Source organism: Monomorium pharaonis, chromosome 4, assembly GCF_013373865.1.
Source record: "Monomorium pharaonis isolate MP-MQ-018 chromosome 4, ASM1337386v2, whole genome shotgun sequence".
In the NCBI taxonomy this organism is placed as follows: domain Eukaryota; kingdom Metazoa; phylum Arthropoda; class Insecta; order Hymenoptera; family Formicidae; genus Monomorium; species Monomorium pharaonis.
The window spans coordinates 28,491,626-28,519,412 of NC_050470.1; the positions used below are offsets into that span (position 1 = coordinate 28,491,626).

The 27,787-nt window shown below is 34.8% G+C and overlaps 2 protein-coding genes across 3 annotated transcripts; one reads left to right on the forward strand and one right to left on the reverse strand.

Annotated features, from left to right (window-relative positions):
• Positions 1-10,262: 10,262 nt before the first annotated feature.
• Positions 10,263-13,930, forward strand: LOC105827859 (astacin). The gene is made up of 4 exons (XM_036285551.1): positions 10,263-12,140; positions 12,288-12,467; positions 12,788-13,090; positions 13,629-13,930. The coding sequence occupies exons 1-4, from the start codon at positions 11,867-11,869 to the stop codon at positions 13,820-13,822; spliced, it is 951 nt and encodes a 316-aa protein (XP_036141444.1). The 5' UTR covers positions 10,263-11,866; the 3' UTR covers positions 13,823-13,930.
• A 128-nt stretch (positions 13,931-14,058) lies between these two features.
• Positions 14,059-18,503, reverse strand: LOC105827860 (serine/threonine-protein kinase fused). 2 transcript variants are annotated; one of them, XM_012666047.3, is made up of 9 exons: positions 17,772-18,502; positions 17,575-17,688; positions 17,361-17,506; positions 16,544-16,723; positions 16,306-16,450; positions 15,909-16,105; positions 14,638-15,833; positions 14,382-14,566; positions 14,059-14,320 (listed from the first exon to the last, which is right to left on the reverse strand). In XM_012666047.3, exons 1-9 carry the CDS (start codon positions 17,904-17,906, stop codon positions 14,270-14,272), a joined length of 2,349 nt encoding a protein of 782 aa, XP_012521501.1. In that variant the 5' UTR covers positions 17,907-18,502; the 3' UTR covers positions 14,059-14,269. The 2 variants fall into 2 exon arrangements, with proteins under 2 accessions (XP_012521501.1, XP_012521500.1); XM_012666046.3 differs by having other exon boundaries at positions 14,059-14,566; positions 17,772-18,503.
• Between the last annotated feature and the right edge of the window lie 9,284 nt (positions 18,504-27,787).

Consider the following 27,787-nt stretch of genomic DNA (forward strand, 5'->3'; position numbering starts at 1 on the left):
CGTTTGATTTCCGTCATTTAGAGGGACATTATCAATTCGTATTAGGCCGCATCATAAATTCCGTCGCCGTGAGAACTAGAATGAGATCGCAACTTGATCGTAATAACGACGGCGCATAATTAACGTTTGATGAGACAGCTTGAGCGCAAGTCGCGATGTATACGAGCTCGAGGAGGCTGTGAGTCATGTTTTATCAATGTCCTTTGGGGCACGATCGAGGGCGAGATTGAATTGTTATTACTTAATCTAGACGGCAAGAAATTGCGAAAGATTTTATTTGAAACAACGTTAAACTCTACGTGACGAACTTTAATATAATTTTATATGTACATATTATTATTTTACATATTACCAAATAATAATTTTTATAATAATCAATTTATTAATAAATTAATGTATCCGTACAAAATATCTTATTGGAGAATACAAATGTTATTTTTTTGTATTACCTGAAATTTTCCCAGTTATCTGAAATAAATTATCAAAAGAATTATAAATTTAAGTGATAGTATTGATGAGGATGTTAATCTAGACGATATCTTGTAAAGCCAGAAAAATTATTGTTACACTTACTTTGATTTTAAGGATGTTCCTCTTCTTCTTCGATCGAGCTCCCGCGCCGACTCTCCTGGGAAAACACGCGAGTTCAATCGAATTCACGGAGTCGAACACTACTTCATCATCTGTCCCAGCTCAGCAAAAAACGAATATCGCGCATAGAAAAAAAATTGAAAATTCATATTTACATATTGTTGTCGGGAAATTTTGTACACGTGAGAAAGGAGAATAATTCTAAAAATCTCTCTTTTTTCCTTGTAAATTAACGAGCAGTTATTCTTCCGATCTTGCCCTCTCCTCTTTGATACTGTTCATCCACAGAAGAAGTAAATTTTAGTACTTACGTCTCTGATCGCAAGTCGCGAAATTTCGCCTCTTCGGGACGTTACATTAATATTAATTTTACTTGCTCAAAGTTTTATATTTTTCAGCGATATGAAACAAAGAGAAATGTAATATCGAAACTAATCCCTGTGTCTTATCAACTGTTCTCTGTTTCGGAAAAAATGGACTAGTTCTCGGAATAAAGTTATTAGACTATCAAATAATAGCCTAGATAATAAGCATATAAAGATATGCCAGTTTGACGTCACGGAGGATTGCGGGAGATGCCACGCAAAGAGCCCCGCGAAAAGAGAGGGAAGTCGATAAGCTCCGTCTTTCCCTACTTTGGCGTGTTTATCTCCTCCGTTTCTGTGGATGACCGTTTCTTGCTTTTTTTTTTCCTTTTTTTTTTCAACCGGTTGGTTTTAGAGAGCGGAACCAGGGCCTACCCCACCAAACGACGTTTGTCCGTTTTATTATAGGGGGAGGGGAAAGACATTAGCCCATGCTTCGGGGCGTACACGTTATTGCACTCGCTCACGCTCTCGTCGCACGATCGAGAGTCGGCCGAACCGAGAGACGCGGTCGCCGCCGGTCGATCTTACGTACGCGCATACGCGCGTACTCGACCGACCGGTCGTATTACGACCGCGTTTGTACCCCGTTTGGAACGCACGGTTGGTCGGTCGTCGACCTGGCCCCGCGGTAGGCAAAGCAGCGCGGCGGAATTATAAAATTGTGTTACGACACCCAAAACGCGTGATGCGCTCGGACTCCCCCCTCGCGAAACGACGCAACGCTACCAGCCGTTGCAGCTGCGATACTGTCTGCGTACACCCCGTTTTACATGCCGTTTTCTCGGGACGCTGCGAAAACGCCGTGTAAACGCCTTTAGGCTCTCTTGCGTAAAGTTGTCCACATTTTGAAAATATTAGTTCCTTTAGTTGAATTTGTCTCATTCGTGAAATACATGAATACTGTGTCGATTAATTCGAAAGACACTTAAGTCTGCAATATGCGGAAACAATTTATATAAATGTACAGTCTGTGGGCAAATAACAGGCCTTGAATCAAACAAAATGTTATTTTATATTATTCGATTTATGAATAAAAGAAATAATTTTTGCGATAGTTTGCAGCCGAATTCAAGGTAGTGTTAGAAAATGATAAAATCGCGAAGAAAAGAATAATACAGTCGCTAAACATTCACCGGTAAAAATTACTATTAAAGAGAAACGATAAAACTTAAAAAAAATAAGTTGCAAATTAATTAACATTTTTAGATCTAATTTGACAGATTTGATTGAAATATCATTAAATGTAATTATATCAAGTTACTTTTTTGGCTATCAACTTATTTTTCATTTGTTTGTTGACTAGTACAATAATCTTACATTAAAGAAGAGTAATTATGAATAATATTTTGTGTAACATGCATTTCAATAATTCAAAAATATTTTTACAGATTACACGATGAATGCTGACTACGGAAAGAAAGTTCCTCCATTGTGGCATCTGGAATCTTGAATCTCGAATCGAGAGGTACGACGAACGCGTGAAATCGACCGTGAAAGAATACCGGATCGTCGAAAGCAGCGATGCTCAAAATTGCAGATTGGGCGTTATTTTGGGTATGTTGAAAAAAAAGGCAGACTAACAATGAAATAAGAGAAATTTAATTTCTCATAATCATTGAAAAATTGTCGATAAAAGAAAAGAACAAACAGAAAATTTCATTTAATCATACATTGCATCCAAGTGATTTAAGAAGCTCTTGAAGAAACTTTTTAAATTTATCTGATAATGCATTAATTTGTTTCATTAAAAATATGTACTTTTTAAATATGTATTTAAAGATGTATGTGTCATATTTCAAAATATTACCAAAATTTAAAAATTTCACAAACTGTTCTATCATTACATTTAAATATCTTTGTAAAATTTGAATATGTTTTAACTCTTATTATTATTAATAACTCTTCTTAGTTTAAAGTTATTTAATTTTTTGTTTGCTCTTAATTCTTTTGTAAGATATAATCTTGCTAATAAATCTTGATATTGAATATATCAAATATTATATAATCTATAGAATTTTGTGTTATTGCACAATGGTTCAGTTTAACACTCAGAAATACTTAAAAATACGATTTTGCATAATTTTGTAAAATCATGATTTGGATCTCAGTAGAAAGGATGAACGAGACGTTTGGCCGATTGCTTCGGGTCATCAGGGGTCGACGTACTCGAAAGTCGAAGCTTTCCCGACTCATCGGCATGCGGGTCTCGCGATATTGTCTATTAACGAAATTTCTAATGCGAATTTATGATAATGAACGACAGATCGAAGATTATTGGCCCGTGGTCATTTGATCCACCGTGAGGCAGAGGTTCTCAAAATATTTCTCCTATCGTTACCACATATATCTTTTTTATCTTCCTCTATTTATCCATAAACAACTACTACATGTCATAAATATATATTCCTCAAGTATAGTTTAAAATTAGATAACAAGTAAAAATATTCATACATTTGGATACTGCATATTCATTTTAGTGTGACACATTCATATTATCTTATTCTAAAATATTTTTATATAAAGATAAAATTAAATTTTTATCACCAATTTTCAATATTAGAAGCAATATTTATCAATAAAAAATATTGTGAGCTTTTCTGTCTAAGCAATGTAATATTTTTCCAACATTTTCTATTTTCGACGCTTTTTGATATATTAGATAAACATCTTAGTCAAATTATTTTTCAAAATTTTAATATCTTATATTAAACAACGATATCTTTGAAGAGAACAAAATTTATGTAAAGGCAATAAATACATTCTCTGATACAATCCGTTAGGAAACGATTCTGTTATCACAAAAAGTAAAAAAAGAAATCTTAAAAAAATTTCGGGACAAGCTTTACAGTTACTAAAAGAGAAAAAAACGATTCCTTCTTCCAAAAATGTAAGTATAACGAGAGATAGTCCGTAAAGTCACTTCTCAATGCAAAGAAAAAAATGTTGCGTTGCAACAAGAAAATGCAAGAAAACGCAAATCACCCGCAAGATGTTTCATCTCCTTACAATCTTTTTACAACAAATAATAAATCTCTAACTTCCTAATTAACATGTCATGTTAATGATTCGAAATTTACGACAGTAATTTACCGTATGTTTGTGATTAATAATATTTGTTACAACATGTAAATTGATTTTTAAATTTTAATTTAGTGATGTCGATAATTATGCGAGTTTATTATTTTATCTTCAGTACGTCAGCACAAAGCATCTTAGAGAACATGATGGTAAAAATATATACACAAAGTGAATTTCGATGAAAACATTCTATGTGCAGCAGGACAGATAAATTCGATAGAAAAGTCAAAAATGCGTAATAATATGTATAAAATACATATAATTTTAAGAACATCAAGCAAATGCTCACGAATGTCTTTCTTTATATAAAATTAAATAATCTCACTAGGTATTATTATTATAAAATAACTTTATTATAAAATATAAAATTCAGCAATAAAATCTTTTGACTTCAGACAAACAATAATTTCATAAAGCTCATTAATCAGGATAAAACTTAAACCAGACAAATTGATAGCGTAACGTATACTTTTTAAATATTTTAAATAATCTGTAATAAATATTAACGATTATAAATAAAAAGGATTAGAGTCGAAAAATTTGCGGCGGGGCAAGGCTGTTTGATGCTCCGTCTAAAAAGAAGAAATCCACAGAAAGAAATCGTTTCGCTGCACGCGGGAGCCTGACTCAATGTGACAAGACGGGACAAGTTGCTGGCTGAGGATCGTGCGTGGTGGAGGATGGGCAGCGTGTGTCGTCGGAGGTGTCGCGGAAGGTGGTGGTCATCGAAAGGTAGTGGCCGCCGAAGGTGGTGGTTTGATGAAGCGCGGGGGGAGAAACGCGCGGCGCAGAACAGAGGACACTTTCACTCTCACAGGTGCATGACCGACTCGAGAACGCGAAGCTCGTTGCTCGAAAGAGCAAGAGAAGACAAGGCTGGAATGAGAATGGAAGGAAGAGAGGGAGAAAAAGAGAGAGAGAGAGAGAGAGAGAAAGAGGGAAAGGATGACAGAGGGCCAGAGAGAAGAAGACACAGATAGAACGACAGAGGAAAAGAGAACGAAGAGCGAAAGGGGGAAGGAAAGAAAGAAGGTTTAATGCTGTAGTGATCTTGGACCGTTCCACAAAGTAGAGGGCTTCAAGCGACCCGCTAGATAACGGCCCATCGACCACGTGCTCGCGAGTACTAACCACCTCCTCCGTCGCGCTAATACAAAAAATATCTTGTACCTGTCCGTCCTTAATATCTGTCGTTAGACCACTTTCCTACTGCGTCGATTAGACTCTTAAAATCTCTTAAATCTCTAATGAGGCGAAAGATTAATTAAAATAATTGAAGATTCCGTTATAAAATTCGCACTTTAGTTAAAAATTTTGATTATTTAATTCTTACGAGAAAATCAGAAAATATATTATGTAGCTTTATAACATCGACATGATCTAATTAAAGTATCAGATTACGCATTGAAGACTGAAAATTGCGAATTGGAGATTAGAATTCGATCAGAGCAAAACGAATTAAAATTACTATTATTTGATTGGTTGAATTTTAATCTTTAATTCGCAATCTTCAATTTCTATTGCATAGTTTCATGCATATATTAGACAATTCAGATTGTTATCTGTTGAGCACATGTCTATTAATTAATTTGATATTTGTCCTGTACTTTAATCGTAGCATACATATGAGCATTTTTAAGAAAGATTCATATTATTTTATGATTCAAAAATTAATAAAGATGAAATATAACATAGATTATATCTAGCGCAATCTTCGGTCCAGAGTCATGTTACTTAATCATTATACGATAAAATCCCCAATAAAATCAGCTTATGTGAGTCAATTCTGCCGATTTGTCTCGCGTTTTTCAACGATGGCAGAGCAAATGCATATAATGAAACGGTGAATACGATGGTCCATCGCGATAGCGAATATGATCGCATTAAAAGCCGCCGGGATCCATTGGCGAGATGGGAGGAGGGATAGAGAGGACTCGGCAGGGGGGCGAGAGAGAAAAAAAGAGAAAGAGAAAGAGGGAGGCAAAGAGCGAACGGGGGCGAAACGGAGGGGGAGAATGGCAGAAGGAAAGAGGGAATGAGAGTAAGATAAAGAGAAAGACAAGGACGGTGATCAGGGTCGATGAACCGAGGACGTTCGCGCTGTTCGCCGCGTTTACTCACTACCGAAATATATTGTTGGTCCGGATGGTTCGGAGTGGTTCCAGTGGGTCAGTGGTTCACGGGGGACCCAGAACCGAGCCCTGGAGATACGCGGCGCCGAAACATCCTTTACGATTTCGGCTTTCATCCGTGTCTGGAGATCAGCGAGGAAATCAACAAGGCGGTGCTACTTGCCGAAACCGGCGCGAACAATGATTATAGGAAACGCGAAATTATAGGCGTCGTTCTCGCTCGCATTCGCATTCGCATTCGCGACGCACTGTGAAAGTAGACGGCTGAATTATTAACATCAGCATATATCGGAATGCATTCGTCGCGATAACGCTAACTTCGAAATTGGGTTTAGGAATAAGATATTACTGACTTATTAATTAATTAATATAAATGTACATTAATTTATAGATAATTATTAGTTTATGAGAATAGCTGTGTAACGAAGATTGATTCAAAAGAAACAAAGAGCACAAAATTTTTCATTTTGTTTCAGTAAAAAATATAATACTTTTTCTGCTAAATACTCTACATATTTTAATTGTTACAAAACTTTTAGAATGATGTTGATTTATTGTTAATGAAACTGAAGCTGTTTACTTAAGTTTATTTTGAATTTCACTCTTCTTATTTTGATATATTATTCTATCATATTTAAAGTATCTGCATGTGCTCTGCATTAATCAGTGGACCATAAAATGACGATAAACAACATTAATTTGCTATCTAAAAAGTAGCGCGTCGTTCGGTAGCGTGTCAGGTGGGTAGGCACAAAGCAAGCGATTGAAAAGGCACCTCGTTCAGAGTCATTGGTCGATTTTATTTGGCAATCAGGCCTGAAAGGAAGAAAGGAAATCGCGTTGCAGAAGTAAGGTGTCCGACGATCGTAAAGAAGAATAAAGAGGTTAACTGTTGCACCTAAAAATATCTCCATCCTACCTTTGCCAGGCTTCCGTTTGCTACATCTCGTAAGAACGAGATTATTATTTTTTCTTTGTTGAGCTGTTAAAATAGTATATACCGACTGCGCACACGGAAGATCTACATTTCATTTCTGTCTAATGTATTGTTCTCTGCTTCTAAGACCTATTCGAGGAGACGGCATTATAGATGTTCATTTGATAAGCTTCTATAACTACAATCACTACAAATTTTATTAAAATCGATGAAGAGCAGAGCTTGTCAGTTCTTGTATAATCAGTCTGCGTAAACAAATTATCGATATAAAAAATATATTAATACTAAAATTACTAAATTACTAAATTTACGCGATAAAATTTCAGCATGCATGTTAACAATTTAAGTTGCCGTATTAGTGATGCGCTTTTCTACTATCTCTATCTATTTCTTAAGAAAGAGTCACTTTTACATTATTGGCACAAAGGCGAAACGTGTACTTATGTTGTTAAACCGGCGTAATTCGAGCAAGCCGAAACTTTCGCAAAAAAAAAAAGATGAAAAACGAAGGAGAGGAACTAAATAAATGTTGTACAAGTGAAACTTCACGGGATAACTTCCCCACGTTGAAGACCGGTTACGTACACAGTATTGAGTGACTTTAATGAACGGACAGCGACATTGCAGGAGAAGTCAAATACGAGGTATACCGTATGTGGAATCACACTCAAATTTAGCTTATTACAATGTTAATGATCGCGGCGTTTCGTGACGATCTGTGAAAGATATATTTGCGTAACGTTTATCAAGAAAATGTGGCTAATAGTAGTAATCTTTTACAGTTAAAAAATTCCTTGAAGAAAAAAACACTTTCAGCTCGAACAGAGATAAATGTAAGATTACGTCTCAACTTCCTGATCGATTATGCAATTAATTGCACAGTTTGTTTCTAACGTTTGACATGCGATCTCGATAACAAGTCTTCGTTTGCTAGGAACTCGGTAGAATCGTTGCGTTCATCTTTCCAGAAATCGTGCTTTGTGTCGCGCGTTTTCTCGAGCATATTAAAAAAGGCATGGGGTAAAAGCGCGCCGAATGCTCCCACATCGGGAAAGAGAGACTGCAGTTCGTTGACCCGCGACCACGTGGAGTAGCACGTGCATTCGCGAGAGATTTCGCGCGTGGTGAACGATCGTTTAAGTGACTATCGCTTGGCTCGGCGCGTTGGGAGCAAGGAACTGTTAATGCGATCAACGATCGTTAGAAATCTTTCACGTTTCTTGCGCCACCAGGCATTCGCCTGACCTAATCGCTCGTTAGACAAGTCACGTGCTGCATACGCCACGTTGAATTCACCCCGCACAATGACTCCGACGAGAGTATGACAACGATGACGTGCCGCGTAGTATTCTTGAGCCGATACACTCGTTTGCACCCGCGCGAATATCTCGATCTCTGCTTTGTCGTACATTTTTCGTGTGATTACGTTACTTTGTTCGCCTTGTAGCATTCGATGAAATATAGATGCAAGACGATAGCACAGACAATAATAAATTTAATTAACGAAAATGTAAAGTATATTTGTTAACAAATTGCTCTCTAAATAAGTATACATATTTTCAAATCTGAAATAAAATTTTTCTTCTTAATGAATGAAATAATTTTTAAAGAAATAAGCTTTTATAAATTTGTTTCGATAATAAAATATATTACTATTTTATACAATTTGAGATGTAAATAAAGAGAAACATTTATCTTAATTAAAGAAAAATTTGACAACTAACATTAAGTGTAAGCGCACCGAATATTAATGCATACATGCAGATTAATAATCTACAAAGATATTTGTGTGTAATGCTTATTAAAAATAAATTCCATAAAATCAATCCCATATAAAGGTAGAAAATTAGAGAAAAGAAAATCTCAATAATTGTTTGATTATAAATCATTAATTGGGGATTATATCAAAATTTTGTCACCATCTAAGAATTAGCATTTTAGTCCGCGCAAACTGATCTAAAGTTATAATAATGATTTTTGTGAAAAGTAGTGTCTTGCGAAAAATCCTTTTCAAGCAAAACCCGGTTAGGATAACAAAGAAAAGAAATAAGCGAAATAAATGGTAAACACAGTCATCTAATAGAATAAAATCAAAATGAGATAATAAAATAATAGTCAATATTTCACAATGAGAATGGGGGGTGGTGGATTATTTACAGAAAAAATAGAGACACGAGATTCTCAGAAACCACACATAAAGTTTCCTACCTTAGACGATTGTAAAATACGAGTTCCTCCGCCCCTCCTCCCCCGCCCCCGTAGCAAACGAGAAAGAGTCATTCTTGTTCGCTTACGTTCCAAGAAGTCCGGTTAGAATTTAGGCTACGAGGAGTTGCTACCCGAATCTAGAACGGACATTGACCTTGCCTTCGATTCCCTACTTGCGAGATTTTCGGGCGTGACTTTGTATACGCGGTGTATTTGTATGTTCGCACATTAAAACGATGCTTTTATCTAATGAACGTCTAGACCGGTTCGCGAGCCAATCGTGCGAACGCCTGCAAATCGCACAATTTTGTCCCAGACTCATGGAATGTGCAAAAGGAGAAGAGATCAAAACGTTGTTTTAGAAATATATACGAGCTAAGAAATATTGAAATTTTTTATTAATTTGATTCCTTTGAAATAGTTAGCAATGCTATTATCACATTAAACGTTTGCTTTGTTCGATAAAAATCGACATAATAAGTAGAAATGGCAAACGGCAAATTTATTAATGTATATGCAAATTACATTAAATAATAACAGAATACTTAAATAATAAAAGAATATACAACATAATTAGAAATGAGAGAGATATAGTGCATAAATATCTTTACTTTGTACGAGTTTAGTTTCTGTGATTTTAGATCATATTTATCTAATTTGAAAAATAGTGTTCATTAATGTTCAATTACATTATTAAATATTATAAAAATCAAATAGATATTCTTATTAATTAAATAGGAATATTATATGTAACACGTATAATACTATAATAAGTATAATAATTATTCAAAACAGTTTAAAAACACAAGTGCGATAAACAGAATTGATAATATTTTGAGGAATCGACTGTTAAAATTTTAAGTAACTTTTTAAATTAAAAATAACTATTGATCTACGCCAAAATTATTTTGCGTAGTATTCATTTTTTATTCAAGTATTTAATTTTCTGTGTTTATTTAAAAATAAGAGTGCTGTATTTTGTATATTCTTCACGTTAAGATAACATTTCTAGTAATTTTTAACTTGTAATAGAGTAAATATTAGATATGTATTGCGATTATTACCAATGATCACGATACATATCTAATACATGTCTAATATTTACTCTATTACAAGATAAAAATTACTAGACCATTTTGTGCATCAGCGTTTGACGCACATGATCATGAAGTTGCTATCGTTAATTCCGTGCTGTTATAATTGTACGCCTCTTTTTCTCGCCTCGAGTGTGCCAAGTAAAGAGACGGAGGCTGCGGACAGGTCTCGGACATGGCGGCGAAGGGATCCGGAGGGAAAGGCACGGAACGATTCAGAGATAATATACCGATGTACTGAATTACGCGGCCGGCTACCGAATCATTTTGACCCACATCCGTGAATCGTCGTCGCCTCGAGGCCGGAGATCCTATCAGGCGCCTTTTTCTCGGCGTTGCTTTATCGAAATCTGTCGTGTTACTCGTTTTCAGAATGGCGATAAATAATCTGCCGAACGAGTCAGAAGAGAAAAAACTCATGCCATATTTTTTCATAATTACATATGTTAGTCAGAGACAAAGAACCTTCTGTATAGCTGCACTTATGTAAAAAGTAAAAATTGTACAGAAAACTTGGATATGAAACACGGCTAAAAATATTTACTCCTCTGTATTTCGAATTTATTGCAGATAATTCTTTTTTATAAATTATTTTAGAAGAAAAAAACTTTATTAACAATTTTAGCTATTTATTAATTGAGTATTTGATACTCACTTGTCAATTTAATATGTAGTATTTGAGATATAATACTACATATTAAATTGACATAAATAAAATCAAATAAATTGCTAGAAGATGGTAAACAACAAATCTATTCGTGTGCTAATGCAAATTAGATTAAATAATAAATATTAAATATTAAATAGAATATTGAAAAGATTTTTAGAATAAGGCAGAATGGCAAAAATTAGAGTGCAAATTTACTTTATTTTATTTCTAATCTTAGATCATAATTTATCTTTAATCCGTACTAAATTTTAAGCGAAAGCTTAATCACAAAATTATTCAATTAAAAATATGTTTCCATAAAAAAGTATTTACAATTTTCTTTTGTATATATGGAGATAATCTTCATTTATGGAAACGGTCTTCATTTATATTTGCTTCGTGTATACCTAGCTTCCTTTATGCAAAGCATTCAATGTACACCACAATAACTTATCATGATAATTCTACCGGAGCTTGCCACGAGACCTATTTTCTGGCGCTATTGGGTCGCAACAGTCAACGAGAAGATAAGCTGTCCAATTTATATTCAGGCTATGTCCGCGATTATAATTTGTATTTTCGACCTAAATAGTTTTCAAACCGATAGACAACAGAAAAATATGACAATAATTATTGACGCCACTGATCGAGAACCAAAACTAACGTTAACATAATACTAAAGAATATAATACGTACCAAAGAAGTCGAATTGAAGAAAAACTGAGAAAAAAAGACAGAAACGTCCACATTCCGGAGCTGCGCGACTCTTACACAAACCCCCTAAGATAAACTTCGTATTTGCATATCTAATGTCTAAAAAAGTTCCGCTAGTGAGCGTGCTATGGATAAGGGTTTCGTATATAAGGAAAGGAAAGGAATCTTGCAGTGTCAGACTAACAATGAGCAGTGCTCTATTCAGAACAGACGCAATGGTTTCAACACAAATAATCTTATTATTCGCAGCATTCGGTCTTGGTTCGGGATTATCAGCCAAAAGTCACCGTGGGTCTCATGGTCATTCCATACCGCCTAAGCCACGGTTCGATGGAGTTTTCGACAGTGAGCATAATCACGAGGAAATTGGTAAATTAATTTCTAACAATTTCAATTTTGCAGCTATTTCAATTTTAAAATAAAAATTGATTTTACTCATCGTCAGTGAAATCGTTTTACTTGTAAGAGCATAATGATTAAAAATCTAACGTTAGTGTTTTCTTGTTTCTCTTGCAGCTAATAGCATAAAATACTGGAGTCCGAATGATCTACAAAATGTTTGGGAATTGAGCGGTTTACATGAAGGTGATATAATGATTCATCCGGATAGTCCATCGTGGAAAAATGGTCTTCTAGACGCTTCAACACGATGGCCTGGCGGTGTCGTGCCTTATTTCATACAAGAAGATGATTTTGGTAATTTTTTTCTTTAGTTTCCATTATAATCGCGATAACAAATAATATTATCATTATTTAGAATTATAATTACAGATGTCATACAAAAAAATTACCTCTAGATTTACATGCAACATTGCTAATATTAATTTCTACCTTAGATTATATATATTATTTGCATCGCTCTTACCAAAAGTAGAATTAGAAGGTAAAAAAACTTTTTTAAAATCAGATCAATGTTAAACTATGTTGAAATTGACCGTTAGTAATTTGTTATATATATGTAAAGATTTATTCTTAATTTGAAAAATTTAATTTCTTCTAATTATTAACATTCACAGATAGGGACCAAATTGAATTAATCAAAGAAGCTATGCAAGAGTATCATGAAAAAACTTGTTTGCGTTTTCGACCTTACAAAGATACAGACGATGATTACGTGACAATACAATCGAAAAAGTCAGGATGCTGGTCCTTGGTAGGTCGTCATGGTCACGGGCAGGTTTTAAATCTACAGAATCCAGGATGTGTTCATCATGGTGTTATTGTTCATGAGCTTATGCATGCCTTGGGTTTTTATCATCAACAGAGTGCCGCCGATCGAGATGAATGGGTTACCATACATTGGGAGAACATCAAATCGGGTATAAAATAGATAAAGATCTAGAAAGATTAGTAAGATAAAGATTTGGTAAACGACCTAGTAATCGAACAATTTCCTACATCCAAATGTTTAAACAAAAACTCATTATTAGTTTCAAATGCTTTTTCGTTATAATATTAAAATTTAATTGTAATCTTTAAATAATAATTATAATTAAATTTAAATATTATAATAAAAAAATATTTGTATGAGATTAATAATAAGTTTTTGGTAAGTGTCCGGATCCAAGTACAGAAATCCAGTGGACCGTTTATGTTAATAATATTACCATTACGTAATAATTTACATCAATTTATATTAATTTCTTATTTGTTTCTTATCTCTTCTATACGTAAGAATATGTATTTATTATTATAATTATTTTTCCGAATGTTTAAAAAATAGCGATTTTTGAACGCCATTTATTGAACGACACTTCAACGCTACTTATATCCGAGATAAAACGATGTCAACTGATGTAGTCTTAAGATGGACGCTCTTGTACAATGCATGAATAAAATTTTAATAAACTTTTGCAGGTAAGGAGCATAACTTCAATAAGTATAACAATCGTACTGTCACCGATTATGGTATCGGCTATGATTATAAGAGTGTCATGCACTACAGCTCCCACGCGTTTTCTAGGAATGGAGAACCTACTATTACGCCGAAGGTAATAATCACGCGCAATTGCAATATTCGTATTGATTTCGATGTTTATGCTATTTCGTAGAAAGACAAGGTGCAACTTGGTCAGCGAGATGGACTCAGTAAAAAGGACGTAGCCAAAGTACAAGCAATGTATAAAGAGCAATGTGGCGATCGTGAACCAGAAGGAAACGGTAGCAGCTCTTTTGATTCTGTCGAGGAAGCTTCTCTAGAGTGGATATTCGATTAAAAATTTACATTATTAAATAAATAATCAAATTCTAAAATAATAGCATGGATATATCAGCAAATATCTATACATTTTCACATTTTTAGATTAAAATACATTTATTATTTTATAAGTAAATTTATAAAAATATCACAAATATTTCATTTCTTAACTGTAATTCATAATCAGTCTGTTAAAAAATAAAGTATTTAATCTTAAAAGATTATATTAAACTTTTTGAGCAACAATGGTATTAAAAACTGGCCCCTAACAATCTGCTTATTTCTTAAGGCACAAATTTTTCTAATTGTAATAAGTTAATTGTTTCAATTCATTTACAGCATCCTCAGCCGCCTAAAATAATATTGTACAAAATCCCATAAACATGTAATGTAATAATGATTAAAAAACTTACTTGTCGAACATATTCATCTTCATCCTCAATTAAACCTTCCACGAGATCTCTTAATGACTTATTCCAGACCTGTTGTAATGCTCTGCAGCAAAATCTTCCTAACAATCTAATCATAATACATGTCCTTGCTCGTAAGATAGTTTGTCGGTGACTGAGAAGTTTATTGAGCTGCTCCACTGAAGCTCCTTCAAGAAATTTCAAGTAAAATCATTAAAATTACAATGTAATGCAAAAAAATATTTTACAATTGACTCACCTGCAGTTTTTGTACGTAACACAACTTGTTCCACAAGTTCAGCATTCTCAGGTTGTGATCGTAGGACGTTATTTAAAATAGCAATGAGATCTGCAACGACTCTTGCCTTTCTTTTTTCTAAAGCTAGCAGTTGCTGTAGAAGTGGCATTCCATTCACGATGTAAATAGCGTCGCAAAATTGCACGAGAAATTGATTCTCAATATAAACCAATCTACAAAGAACTAACATGGCGCATTCGAGTGCTTGAAGTTCGTCAGCAGATAAAGAAGATGCTGATCTCGTCCCCGTATTCATTGTATTTATCGCATTTAATTCATTATCGGAACGTTGCAACATCAATAGTTTTATAGCGTAAACGAGATTTGGTACTACTCTCACGTCTAAATAAACTTGTTCGATTTTTTTTAGATTCTCTTTGCTAATTGACACGGTAAACGGCAGAGATAATAAACAAGTTACATATTCGACAACGCGACAACCGGCTGCCGGATTTCTTAAAGGAGAAACAAACACCGAAACACAATTTTGTTGTAGTAATGAGTCAATTTCACCTTCCATAATTTCTTCCATTGATCTCTGTAAAAACGCAATCCATTCTTCGTTTTCAATAGGTCTTTCAACCGCCCTCGGATCCCAATCTGGCAATCTAGTCTGTTTTTTAATCAAGTTCTTCTCACCGAATTCCTGTTCGTAATCAATGCTCAAGCAACTTTGTTTGCCATCACCATCGCCATGCATAATTTGATCTACGTGTAAAGATTTTTCTATTTGTTGACCTACATTGATTCCATCACCTTGGGCATTAGCGTGATACATTTCCTTATTCAACTGTCGTACGGAATGGCTGTCATCCGTTTGTGTTTGAACAGGCTTCGAGTGATCGTCTAGAATTGGGAAACTGTGCTGCACGTTTGCGCTATGCGGACAATCATTCTGACATAAAGCGTGATCTGCAGCTAAAAGATCGCTTCTCAAAGATGCTCTGAGGCTGAGATTTCCTAAGAGTACATCAATACTAGCGCTGGAATCAGTGCCACTTGGTTCGCTGCGACGTAACACTTGACAGTGGTTTATCATATGGTGACAATAAGCAGGTGACATCAAATAACCTGGTTGAGAAATACATGTTCGTTTTTGATATTCATAATGTCTTCTCTCTTGTTCTTGTAATTTTTTTATTGCTTTCTCCACAACCCTACATAAAAAATTTAGTTATTCATGTGTATACATATCTTTTTCTTCAAAGAAATAATTGAAATTAATATTATACTTTGATTGATTTGCAGTACGCATTGCTATATTTTGTAATTGTTGCTGCTTTGCTCTCGCTTGGCTTGCAGATAGCGGATTTGTAAATGAAGTAGGTACGGTGCCACCTATTTCAGTTATAATTCGATCTTTGACAAATGGATGTTCAAGAAGAGCTGGCCAAGTTAATCGTTGTGAAGGATCTTTCTGAAGTAAACCCTAAAATTAAAATTAGAACAGCTTAGTAAAATTGTGATAATTTACTGTTATATAGTATTCATATTCAAAGACATAGTTATATCTATTTTTTTATATTAATAAATTTCTATATAATCCTACCCCATATTAATCATTAACTACAATTACAATAATTAATTATAAAAAAGTGTTATATACAATAAATATCACAATATTTTTACCTGCAAGAAACTCTTGCAAGTTGGAGAGATAAAATCGGGCCACTTTATTGCTTCAAATCTGATTAATTTAACCAAGTGTAATATTGAGTTAGTTTGAAATGGTGGAGCACCCACCACTAATTCATAAATAATACAACCTAAAGACCTAAAGAATAGTTAATTTTTTAATATATTTGTTATATATATGTAAATTGTAAAAATAATATATGTATAAAATATTCATGTACTGTGTATTCACCATAAATCAGCATTATGGTCATAAGGACACTCCTCAATAAGTTCAGGTGCCATGTACAATGGTGTACCCTTAATTGATGTTAGAACATGAGTACCAGTGCTCATACTACGAGCAAATCCAAAGTCACATAATTTAGCTATACCATTTGCTTCCAAAAGAACATTTTGTGGTTTAAGATCTCTAATAAGATTAATGTAATTATTATTATTGTATATGTATGTATACAAATTTTCTTATAATATTACAATATTTATTAATATGTGATTGTTATACAGGATAAACTTGCATAATATGTGTTTATATATATATGTGATTGTATATACAGGATAAACTTGCTTAAATTGTACCTATACCTAAATCATACAATAAAAGTAATAGATGTACAATAAATTACAACCTTTACTACTTTAATAGTATGTATCTCTTTTTGGCAATATAATTAATAACACTGTTTACATTTTATATTACTAAGGATATTATAAAAATCTTTCCAATCAAATCATATTTACGGTATGATTTAAATAGAGGTACAATTTAAGTAAGTTTAGCCTATATAAAATGTATCACTCTGAATAACCACCAATAAATAATTGTTCAGAAAAATATTAAAAATTAATAAGACTTAAAAACAGTCAATTACAAATTAAATGATACTTTTTTAATTTTTTAAAATCTTTTTTAAATATTTAAAATTTGATACACATTTTTTAATTATCACTTTTTACTTAAAAATATAATTGTATCAAAATGCCTTTATTTATTCATTGATTAATATAGTAATCCTATATTTCAAGTTTTTTTAATTGTAATTACAAACCTGTGCATCACACGATTTGAATGTAAATAATAGAGTGCAGATACCAAATCACAAGCAATTACTTGTGCCCTTTCCTCGGACAATCTACCCTCCTTGGCTAGTATATCATATAATTCCTTATCTGCATATTCTGTTACAACTATGATCTAAATCAGACATTTTACAGAATACATTTCAAGAAATATATTTCACTTACGTAATACTTTTCACATACTTCATTTTCTGTTTCAAACGAATCTATCATCTGTATGATATTTGGATGCCGCAGATAACGTTGAATCTCACATTCTTGACGCAAACTCTTGAGCTCTTTGTACGATCTGCCACACTGTAAAGTAAGTATATCGATGTGTTAGTTATGAAGCAAAATTAAGTTATTTATAAATCTCTTTTGTTTCGTAGTTAACATACCTTTCTTATCATCTTGAAGGCCACAATTTCACCATCTGAACGCTTTCTTGCTTTATACACTTGTCCAAAAGAACCTTCGCCGATATGCTTCAGGATCTCATATTTTTTCATTTTAAGGTTTTGAGATTTCTTCATTTTGTTAACAAAGATGTCAAAAAATGTCAAAAACGCGCTTTTTATTGGTATGTTATGCCCACGGGACAAAACGGATACTTCACGATACGATTGAGATTATATGCATTAAATATAGATAATCAAATATGAACGTCAATTACACATATATGTAAATAACACGAGAACAAAAAAAAAGAAATAATTATCTGCGGAACCGCAAATGTAACACTGCTTAAAGAAATTCTGTGTGTACTAACGCCATTTTAGTACAACTGTACACAGAAAGTAGACTGAGAGAGCGACCATGCATGACCACTATTCAGCTGTTTCGGTTGATTATGGAGTATCCCTATATATATATAAGGTGGCCATTGAACTACGTAGCCAATGCCAATAAATTCCATAGGTAATGCTCACGATTTTGTGGTTCTCTTCTGTACTAAAGGTGTGCTAAAGGTGTGCGTAAGATAGACAAAGACGAATAATCAATTCAGTCAATTTTATTGTCTATCTAATTCACCTTACTCCTCGACCATCTGCAGTGTCTTGAACTACACTTTTTGAAGTGTGCGCATTAAAAAAATTATATTTTTAGAAAAAAAAAAGTTTTTATAATTATAAAACTTATACCAGAGAGGAACCTGAGAGCGGTTATCGCATCGTTTTAGATGTTTTCATCCATCAGCGCTTCTACGTGCACAAAATGTGCACATTGAACTATGTAATCAAATATCTATGAATCCCGTAGGTATAAATTAATGTGTATGACTTTTTGGGTCCCTTCTATGCCATGTCTACGTTTATTTGGTTCTGTTTCATGCTATACCCGTAAATTTTACAATTATATGCATTTATATTTTAAATCTGTTTTATGCAAATGTGCATAATCGTATTCTATAAATGTGCAATACCACATATACATGATATAAATTCAATTAATTGATTTGATAAAAATTCACTCACCGATCGCTGTCGCTGCTCCTGCTGCTGATGCTGCTGTTGCTACTGCTATATTCCTTTCCCGATTTTGATTCTGAAAATTTGGTAAATATTATTCCTAAATTCAAACACAAAAACAAGTAAAGAAATGTATCACTTGAAAAAATAGTATATTTAATACCGAGTCGCTCCATGGATGCCGCTTTCTGCTGACATCATCCTGCTATTTCGAATCGAACCGCACATTAATAACGATCGCCCGATACTTTATTCGGCACTCCCGTTATTACGAATAATATATCACACACAAGTAAAACGTAAACCGCGCGCGAGAATTTCACTTGGCACGACCGTTACATTTGAAAAAATACGTGAATGCGTACTCTCTTCGAGCGAATACGCGCATACGAAAACTTACCCGGAACGAAAATCAACATGGCACGAAAGTGGCGTGACGTCACGTAACCTCGTGGAAACGCAGGCCGAGGAAAGCGGTGAGAAAACCATTTGAGTGAAAATTACGCGCCGCGATACAACTAACGGAGACAAATTGATCGTTTCGAGAATTTCGTATACTCGCACGAGTACTAATAGCACTTCAATTGGCACTCGCGATATTCTATCGAATTCTATCGTATCCTCTTTAAACTTTGCTCGAATGTGCACGCGAACACTTCACTTGGAACCGAAGGCAAACGCACGATGCCGCGTTTGCCTTTACACATGAATACTGTCTCTGTTACGGAAGATCTTGCATGGCTCGCGTATCGTTTGCTAGCGCGACGACTCTCGACACAACACCGTACCTGCGCACAATGAATTCTGAAGAGACGCGAACACGCACGGAGTCAACAGAACGTCCGATGCGTCCGACCGGCGCTGGAGCGCGGAGCAACATGGTGGCGGCAGCAGCGTACGTGACTTGCTCCGCGGTCCAGCGCCGGTCAGACGGTCGGACCATGGACCATGGACATAGGAATATAGGGACAGAGTATAAGCAGAGAGAAACCTGAGAGCGGCCACCGCGGCTTTTTTCGTGCGACCAATATTTGACTAGCATCAGCGCCAAACGTGGATGTAAAGCCCGTTCTACATTAATTGCAGTCGCCAGTTGCAATTTGCAACACCCAATAAATGTCGAGCTTTAACTAGAAACTAAGCGCCTATTGGATGTCGCAAGTCGCAACTAGCTGCTTGCAATTAATGTAAAACAGACTTTACATCCACGTTTGGCGCTGATGCTAGTCAAATATCGGTCGCACGAAAAAGGCCGCGGTGACCGTTCTCAGGTTCCTCTCTGGTATAAGCTTGGTTGAAGGACGAGGGGAATGAAGCTAAAATACAGGGGCAGTCCGCCACGATACTGTGCCTAAATTTGATTGGTTATAATTCTGCGCATGCTTAATGTTACTATTTTGAAAAAAAAAATACAGATTAATTTGAAACTGTTATTTATTTGTTACACAAATATGAATCTAGTAACATTGTTGAGTGCTATTGGATTATGAAATTATTTACTTTATTCTCTACGTTATCAAATATTTATTATAAATAAATTTTTAATTAGTTTTATATACATGCTATAATGTAAAATAAAATACAAATTATAAAAGTTTAGTCGAATTACTACACAATATTTAATATTTTAAATATTTATTGTTGTCTATATAAATACAAAACCTTAACAAATATACATAGCTAATATGTAATATTATGACATAAAATATCTTATTAATATCTTGTTGAAATATTTTGGACATTTACTTATTAGGGCTCGATTTTTAAATTCATTCGCAAAAAAAATGTGTATACGCAAATATCCGCTGGAACAGAAAATTAAAGTTGCAAGTTTATTAAAAGCCATACGATAGTCAATAAATTTCCAATTTTTCTATAAAAACAAAGTTTGCAAATACATTTCTCTTGCGAATAAGCTCAAGAATCGAGCCCCTGAGATATATCTTTGGAATTGCATTTAGAAATTTGGATCCAATGAGGGATATATTTATTAAATGTATGGTAACAAATATCATTATTAATTATATTTAATAAGTAACATTTATTGCTCTTTAAAAAGTACAAGTTTATTAAGTAAGTGACGCTTACTATTTGACAAAACCCTGACACAACGTAATTAACCTATTTATCTTTTATTTATTTTTTAAATGTCACGTTGTGTTACATTGATATTTTTACGCTGAGCTTGCGCCAAATAATAACCAATCAAAAGTAGGCACAGTCAGTTTCTTCTCAATGGCTTCTGCCCTACAACGTTATACTCCGTCCCTATATTCCTATGTCCATGGGTCGGACGCTCTGTCAACTCCGTGCGTGTCTCGCGTGTTCAGAATTCATTGTGCGCAAGTACGGTGTTGTGTTGAGAGTGCCGTCGTCCTAGCAAACAATACGCGAGCCATGTGAGATCGTACATGACAGAGGTCGTATTCATGTGTAAAGCGCGGCATCATGCGTTTACTTTCGGTTTCGAGTGAAGTGTTCGCGTTCGAGCAAAGAGTTTGCTCGAAGGGGATACGTTCGATAGGAATATCTCGATACACGCAATCATACAGAGATACAAAACTCTGGGAGCGAATTGCTTTACTTCTGTTTAATGTGCCTCGACGTGCGATTCTTTGCGCTTTTTTCGGGTTTCGTTTCGTGACATCACGCATCATACTACTGTTTTAAGTTTTAATTGTAAGTAAATTTTTTTTCATGTGAACGAAAATAGTGATTGACTAGGATTCCTCGAAAATTGCATTTGGCCTATTTGATTTTAAGTGCAAACGCTTGTCCGAAGTTTTTTCCGTCATCAAAAAAAAGCGAGGCTTCCGCCTCGATGCTTCAGACAATCGTTTCTCGGAAATCGTCGAGGCTCCGGCAAGTCCGAGGTTTTTTTCGTCGTCGAAAAAAAGCGAGGCTTCCGCTTCGATGCTTCAGACAATCGTTTCTCGGAAATCGTCGAGGCTCCGGCATGTTTGTCTGAGGTTTTTTTCGTCGTCGAAAAAAAGCGAGGCTCCAGTCCCCTCGACGATTTCTGAGAAACGATTATCCCAAGCATCGAAGCGGAAACTTCTTGGAAATCGTCCCCTCCACGATTTCCAAGAAGCGATTGTCTCTCCTTTCTTGTGAAATCCCGAGTCCGGCGACTCACGGTAGCCAATCAGCTACTAGCTCCGCCTACTATTCTTTCAAACGCTTCGACGGTTCTGGGCAGTCCGCGCGGACTGAGCTCAGTTGCCTGACGAGAGGGGGTCGGTGGCTCAGTTGTGTCGCGAAGCTTCGGGAGTGAACATGTACGCTGCTCGTCTATCGAAAAAGAATATCGCGATCGCCTCGTGTGTGTGCGTGTGTGAGTGTGTGTGTTGTGTGTGTGTGTGGTGTGAAGTGCATCGTCATTACCTTCCTCGCTGCTTCAGGATTATCTTCGCCGTTGCCTCCCTCTCTGCTTCAGGACGATCGCTGTGGACCGCTGCGAACGAGAGCAGTAAGTACATTATTTTAGTAATACTTTTGTCTGCCCGTCCACAGCGCGCCATCATCTTGTTATCTAGTACATTATAGTCCAACAGATAGTTGAAAAATTTTTTTACTTGCATACTCGCGACCTTAAAATTTTACACTCGCAATCATGCGAGTAACAAAATCTTTCGACTATTTGATGGGATATAATGTTCTAGATAATGGCGCATGGCCCCGGGGTACACATTTTACTAACAGTTTCCTCATTTAATTATTTTTCAACATATTTTATTCTGACCGTCGACACCGCATTCGCGAGAGGCATGAAGTCCAAACAATTTCGGTTATTTTTTTTACAGTTCTCAATAGTTCTCGCACAGTTCCGACTTATTCCATTTGTTTTATTAATTAATTTTATTAATTAAATATTTTTCAACATATTTTATTCCGACCGTCGGCACCGCATTCGCGAGACGCGCAAAGTGCAAACAGTTTCGATCACTTTTTTAACAGTTCTCAATAGTTTTAACCTATTTCATGCGTTTTAATAACAATTCCTCAATTAATTATTTTTTAACAATTTTCCATTCCGACTCCTGTCACTGCATTCAGCAGAGGTATGAGGTGCAAACAGATTCCGACGGGAGTCGGAATGGAAAATTGTTAAAAAATAATTAATTGACGGAATTGTTATTAAAACGCATGGAATAAGTCGGAACTATGCGAAAACTATTGAGCACTGTCAAAAAATAATCGAAATTGTTTGCACTTTATCTCTCGCGAATGCGGTGCCGACGGCAAGAGAAAAAAATTTTGAAAAATAATTAATTAACAAAATTATTTATTAGAACGCATGGAAATGGTCGGGGCTATGTGAGAACTAGCGAAAACTGTCATTAGAATAATAATCGACTTTGTTTGCATCTCATACCTCTGTTGAATGCAGTGACAGGAGTCGAAATAGAAAATTGTTAAAAAATAATTAATTGACGGAATTGTTATTAAAACGCATGGAAATGGTCCGGCTATGTGAGAACTAGTGAAAACTGTTGTTAGAATAATGATCGAAATTTTTTCTCTTACCGTCGGCACAGTATTCGCGAGACGCGTAAAGTGCAAACAGTTTCGATCACTTTTCTGACAGTTTTCAATAGTTCTCGCACAGTTTCGACCTATTTCATGCGTTTTAATAACAATTCCGTCAATTAATTATTTTTTAACAATTTTCTATTTCGACTCCTGTCACGGCATTCAACAGAGGTATAAGATTTAAACAAAGTCGATCATTATTCTAATGACAGTTTTTGCTAGTTTTCACATAGTCCCGACCATTTCCATGCGTTGTAATAAATAATTTTGTTATTTAATTATTTTAAAAAATTTTTTTCTCCTGCCGTCGGCACAGTATTCGCGAGACGCGCAAAGTGCAAACAGTTTCGATCACTTTTTTTTGACAGTTTTCAATAGTTCTCGCACAGTTTCGATCTATTTTATGCGTTTTAATAACAATTCCGTTAATTAATTATTTTTAAACAATTTTCCATGTCGACTCCTGTCACTGCATTCAACAGAGGTATGAGGTGCAAACAGATTCCGACGGGAGTCGGAATGGAAAATTGTTAAAAAATAATTAATTGACGGAATTGTTATTAAAACGCATGGAATATGTTGGAACTATGCGAAAACTATTGAGCACTGTCAAAAAATAATCGAAATTGTTTGCACTTTATCTCTCGCGAATGCGGTGCCGACGGCAAGAGAAAAAAATTTTGAAAAATAATTAATTAACAAAATTATTTATTAGAACGCATGGAAATGGTCGGGGCTATGTGAGAACTAGCGAAAACTGTCATTAGAATAATAATCGACTTTGTTTGCATCTCATACCTCTGTTGAATGCAGTGACAGGAGTCGAAATAGAAAATTGTTAAAAAATAATTAATTGACGGAATTGTTATTAAAACGCATGGAAATGGTCCGGCTATGTGAGAACTAGCGAAAACTGTTGTTAGAATAATGATCGAAATTTTTTCTCTTACCGTCAGCACAGTATTCGCGAGACGCGTAAAGTGCAAACAGTTTCGATCAGTTTTCTGACAGTTTTTAATAGTTCTCGCACAGTTTCGATCTATTTCATGCGTTTTAATAACAATTCCGCCAATTAATTATTTTTTAACAATTTTCTATTTCGACTCCTGTCACTGCATTCAACAGAGGTATGAGATGCAAACAGAGTCGATTATTATTCCTACGACAGTTTTCGTTATTTCTCACATAGCCCCGACCATTTCCATGCGTTGTAATAAATAATTTTGTTATTTAATTATTTTAAAAAATTTTTTTCTCCTGCCGTCGGCACAGTATTCGCGAGACGCGCAAAGTGCAAACAGTTTCGATCACTTTTTTTTAACAGTTCTCAATAGTTCTCGCACAGTTTTGATCTATTTTATGCGTTTTAATAACAATTCCGTTAATTAATTATTTTTAAACAATTTTCCATTTCGACTCCTGTCACTGCATTCAACAGAGGTATGAGGTGCAAACAGATTCCGACGGGAGTCGGAATGGAAAATTGTTAAAAAATAATTAATTGACGGAATTGTTATTAAAACGCATGGAATATGTTGGAACTATGCGAAAACTATTGAGAACTGTCAAAAAATAATCGAAATTGTTTGCACTTTATCTCTCGCGAATGCGGTGCCGACGGTAAGAGAAAAAAATTTTGAAAAATAATTAATTAACAAAATTATTTATTAGAACGCATGGAAATGGTCGGGGCTATGTGAGAACTAGCGAAAACTGTCATTAGAATAATAATCGACTTTGTTTGCATCTCATACCTCTGTTGAATGCAGTGACAGGAGTCGAAATAGAAAATTGTTAAAAAATAATTAATTGACGGAATTGTTATTAAAACGCATGGAAATGGTCCGGCTATGTGAGAACTAGTGAAAACTGTTGTTAGAATAATGATCGAAATTTTTTCTCTTACCGTCGGCACAGTATTCGCGAGACGCGTAAAGTGCAAACAGTTTCGATCACTTTTCTGACAGTTTTCAATAGTTCTCGCACAGTTTCGACCTATTTCATGCGTTTTAATAACAATTCCGTCAATTAATTATTTTTTAACAATTTTCTATTTCGACTCCTGTCACGGCATTCAACAGAGGTATAAGATTTAAACAAAGTCGATCATTATTCTAATGACAGTTTTTGCTAGTTTTCACATAGTCCCGACCATTTCCATGCGTTGTAATAAATAATTTTGTTATTTAATTATTTTTAAAAATTTTTTTCTCCTGCCGTCGGCACAGTATTCGCGAGACGCGCAAAGTGCAAACAGTTTCGATCACTTTTTTTTGACAGTTCTCAATAGTTCTCGCACAGTTTTGATCTATTTTATGCGTTTTAATAACAATTCCGTTAATTAATTATTTTTAAACAATTTTCCATGTCGACTCCTGTCACTGCATTCAACAGAGGTATGAGGTGCAAACAGATTCCGACGGGAGTCGGAATGGAAAATTGTTAAAAAATAATTAATTGACGGAATTGTTATTAAAACGCATGGAATAAGTCGGAACTATGCGAAAACTATTGAGAACTGTCAAAAAATAATCGAAATTGTTTGCACTTTATCTCTCGCGAATGCGGTGCCGACGGCAAGAGAAAAAAATTTTGAAAAATAATTAATTAACAAAATTATTTATTAGAACGCATGGAAATGGTCGGGGCTATGTGAGAACTAGCGAAAACTGTCATTAGAATAATAATCGACTTTGTTTGCGTCTCATACCTCTGTTGAATGCAGTGACAGGAGTCGAAATAGAAAATTGTTGAAAAATAATTAATTGACGGAATTGTTATTAAAACGCATGGAAATGGTCCGGCTATGTGAGAACTAGCGAAAACTGTCGTTAGAATAATGATCGAATTTTTTTCTTCTTCCGTCGGCACAGTATTCGCGAGACGCGTAAAGTGCAAACAGTTTCGATCACTTTTCTGACAGTTTTTAATAGTTCTCGCACAGTTTCGATCTATTTCATGCGTTTTAATAACAATTCCGCCAATTAATTATTTTTTAACAATTTTCTATTTCGACTCCTGTCACTGCATTCAACAGAGGTATGAGATGCAAACAGAGTCGATTATTATTCCTACGACAGTTTTCGCTAGTTCTCACATAGCCCCGACCATTTCCATGCGTTGTAATAAATAATTTTGTTATTTAATTATTTTAAAAAATTTTTTTCTTCTGCCGTCGGCACAGTATTCGCGAGACGCGCAAAGTGCAAACAGTTTCGATCACTTTTTTTTAACAGTTTTCAATAGTTCTCGCACAGTTTTGATCTATTTTATGCGTTTTAATAACAATTCCGTTAATTAATTATTTTTAAACAATTTTCCATTTTGACTCCTGTCACTGCATTCAACAGAGGTATGAGGTGCAAACAGATTCCGACGGGAGTCGGAATGGAAAATTGTTAAAAAATAATTAATTGACGGAATTGTTATTAAAACGCATGGAATAAGTCGGAACTATGCGAAAACTATTGAGAACTGTCAAAAAATAATCGAAATTGTTTGCACTTTATCTCTCGCGAATGCGGTGCCGACGGTAAGAGAAAAAAATTTTGAAAAATAATTAATTAACAAAATTATTTATTAGAACGCATGGAAATGGTCGGGGCTATGTGAGAACTAGCGAAAACTGTCATTAGAATAATAATCGACTTTGTTTTCATCTCATACCTCTGTTGAATGCAGTGACAGGAGTCGAAATAGAAAATTGTTAAAAAATAATTAATTGACGGAATTGTTATTAAAACGCATGGAAATGGTCCGGCTATGTGAGAACTAGCGAAAACTGTTGTTAGAATAATGATCGAAATTTTTTCTCTTACCGTCGGCACAGTATTCGCGAGACGCGTAAAGTGCAAACAGTTTCGATCACTTTTCTGACAGTTTTCAATAGTTCTCGCACAGTTTTGACCTATTTCATGCGTTTTAATAACAATTCCGTCAATTAATTATTTTTTAACAATTTTCTATTTCGACTCCTGTCACGGCATTCAACAGAGGTATAAGATTTAAACAAAGTCGATCATTATTCTAATGACAGTTTTTGCTAGTTTTCACATAGTCCCGACCATTTCCATGCGTTCTAATAAATAATTTTGTTAATTAATTATTTTTCAAAATTTTTTTCTCTTACCGTCGGCACCGCATTCGCGAGAGATAAAGTGCAAACAATTTCGATTATTTTTTGACAGTGCTCAATAGTTTTCGCATAGTTCCAACATATTCCATGCGTTTTAATAACAATTCCGTCAATTAATTATTTTTTAACAATTTTCCATTTCGACTCCTGTCACTGCATTCAGCAGAGGTATGACGTGCAAACAGATTCCGACGGGAGTCGGAATGGAAAATTGTTAAAAAATAATTAATTGACGGAATTGTTATTAAAACGAATGGAATAAGTCGGAACTATGCGA

Excerpts from the sequence above, each read along its gene's own strand:
- LOC105827859 (XM_036285551.1), top strand. The coding sequence starts at position 11,867 with ATGTCTAAAAAAGTTCCGCTAGTGAGCGTGCTATGGATAAGGGTTTCG. Across the intron at positions 12,468-12,787 it reads CATACAAGAAGATGATTTTG|ATAGGGACCAAATTGAATTA; the intron begins GTAATTTTTTTC and ends TAACATTCACAG. Across the intron at positions 13,091-13,628 it reads TTGGGAGAACATCAAATCGG|GTAAGGAGCATAACTTCAAT; the intron begins GTATAAAATAGA and ends AAACTTTTGCAG.
- LOC105827860 (XM_012666046.3), bottom strand. The coding sequence starts at position 17,906 with ATGAAGAAATCTCAAAACCTTAAAATGAAAAAATATGAGATCCTGAAG. Across the intron at positions 16,724-17,360 it reads TCAAATCGTGTGATGCACAG|AGATCTTAAACCACAAAATG; the intron begins GTTTGTAATTAC and ends TAATCTTATTAG. Across the intron at positions 15,834-15,908 it reads CGTACTGCAAATCAATCAAA|GGTTGTGGAGAAAGCAATAA; the intron begins GTATAATATTAA and ends TTTTTTATGTAG.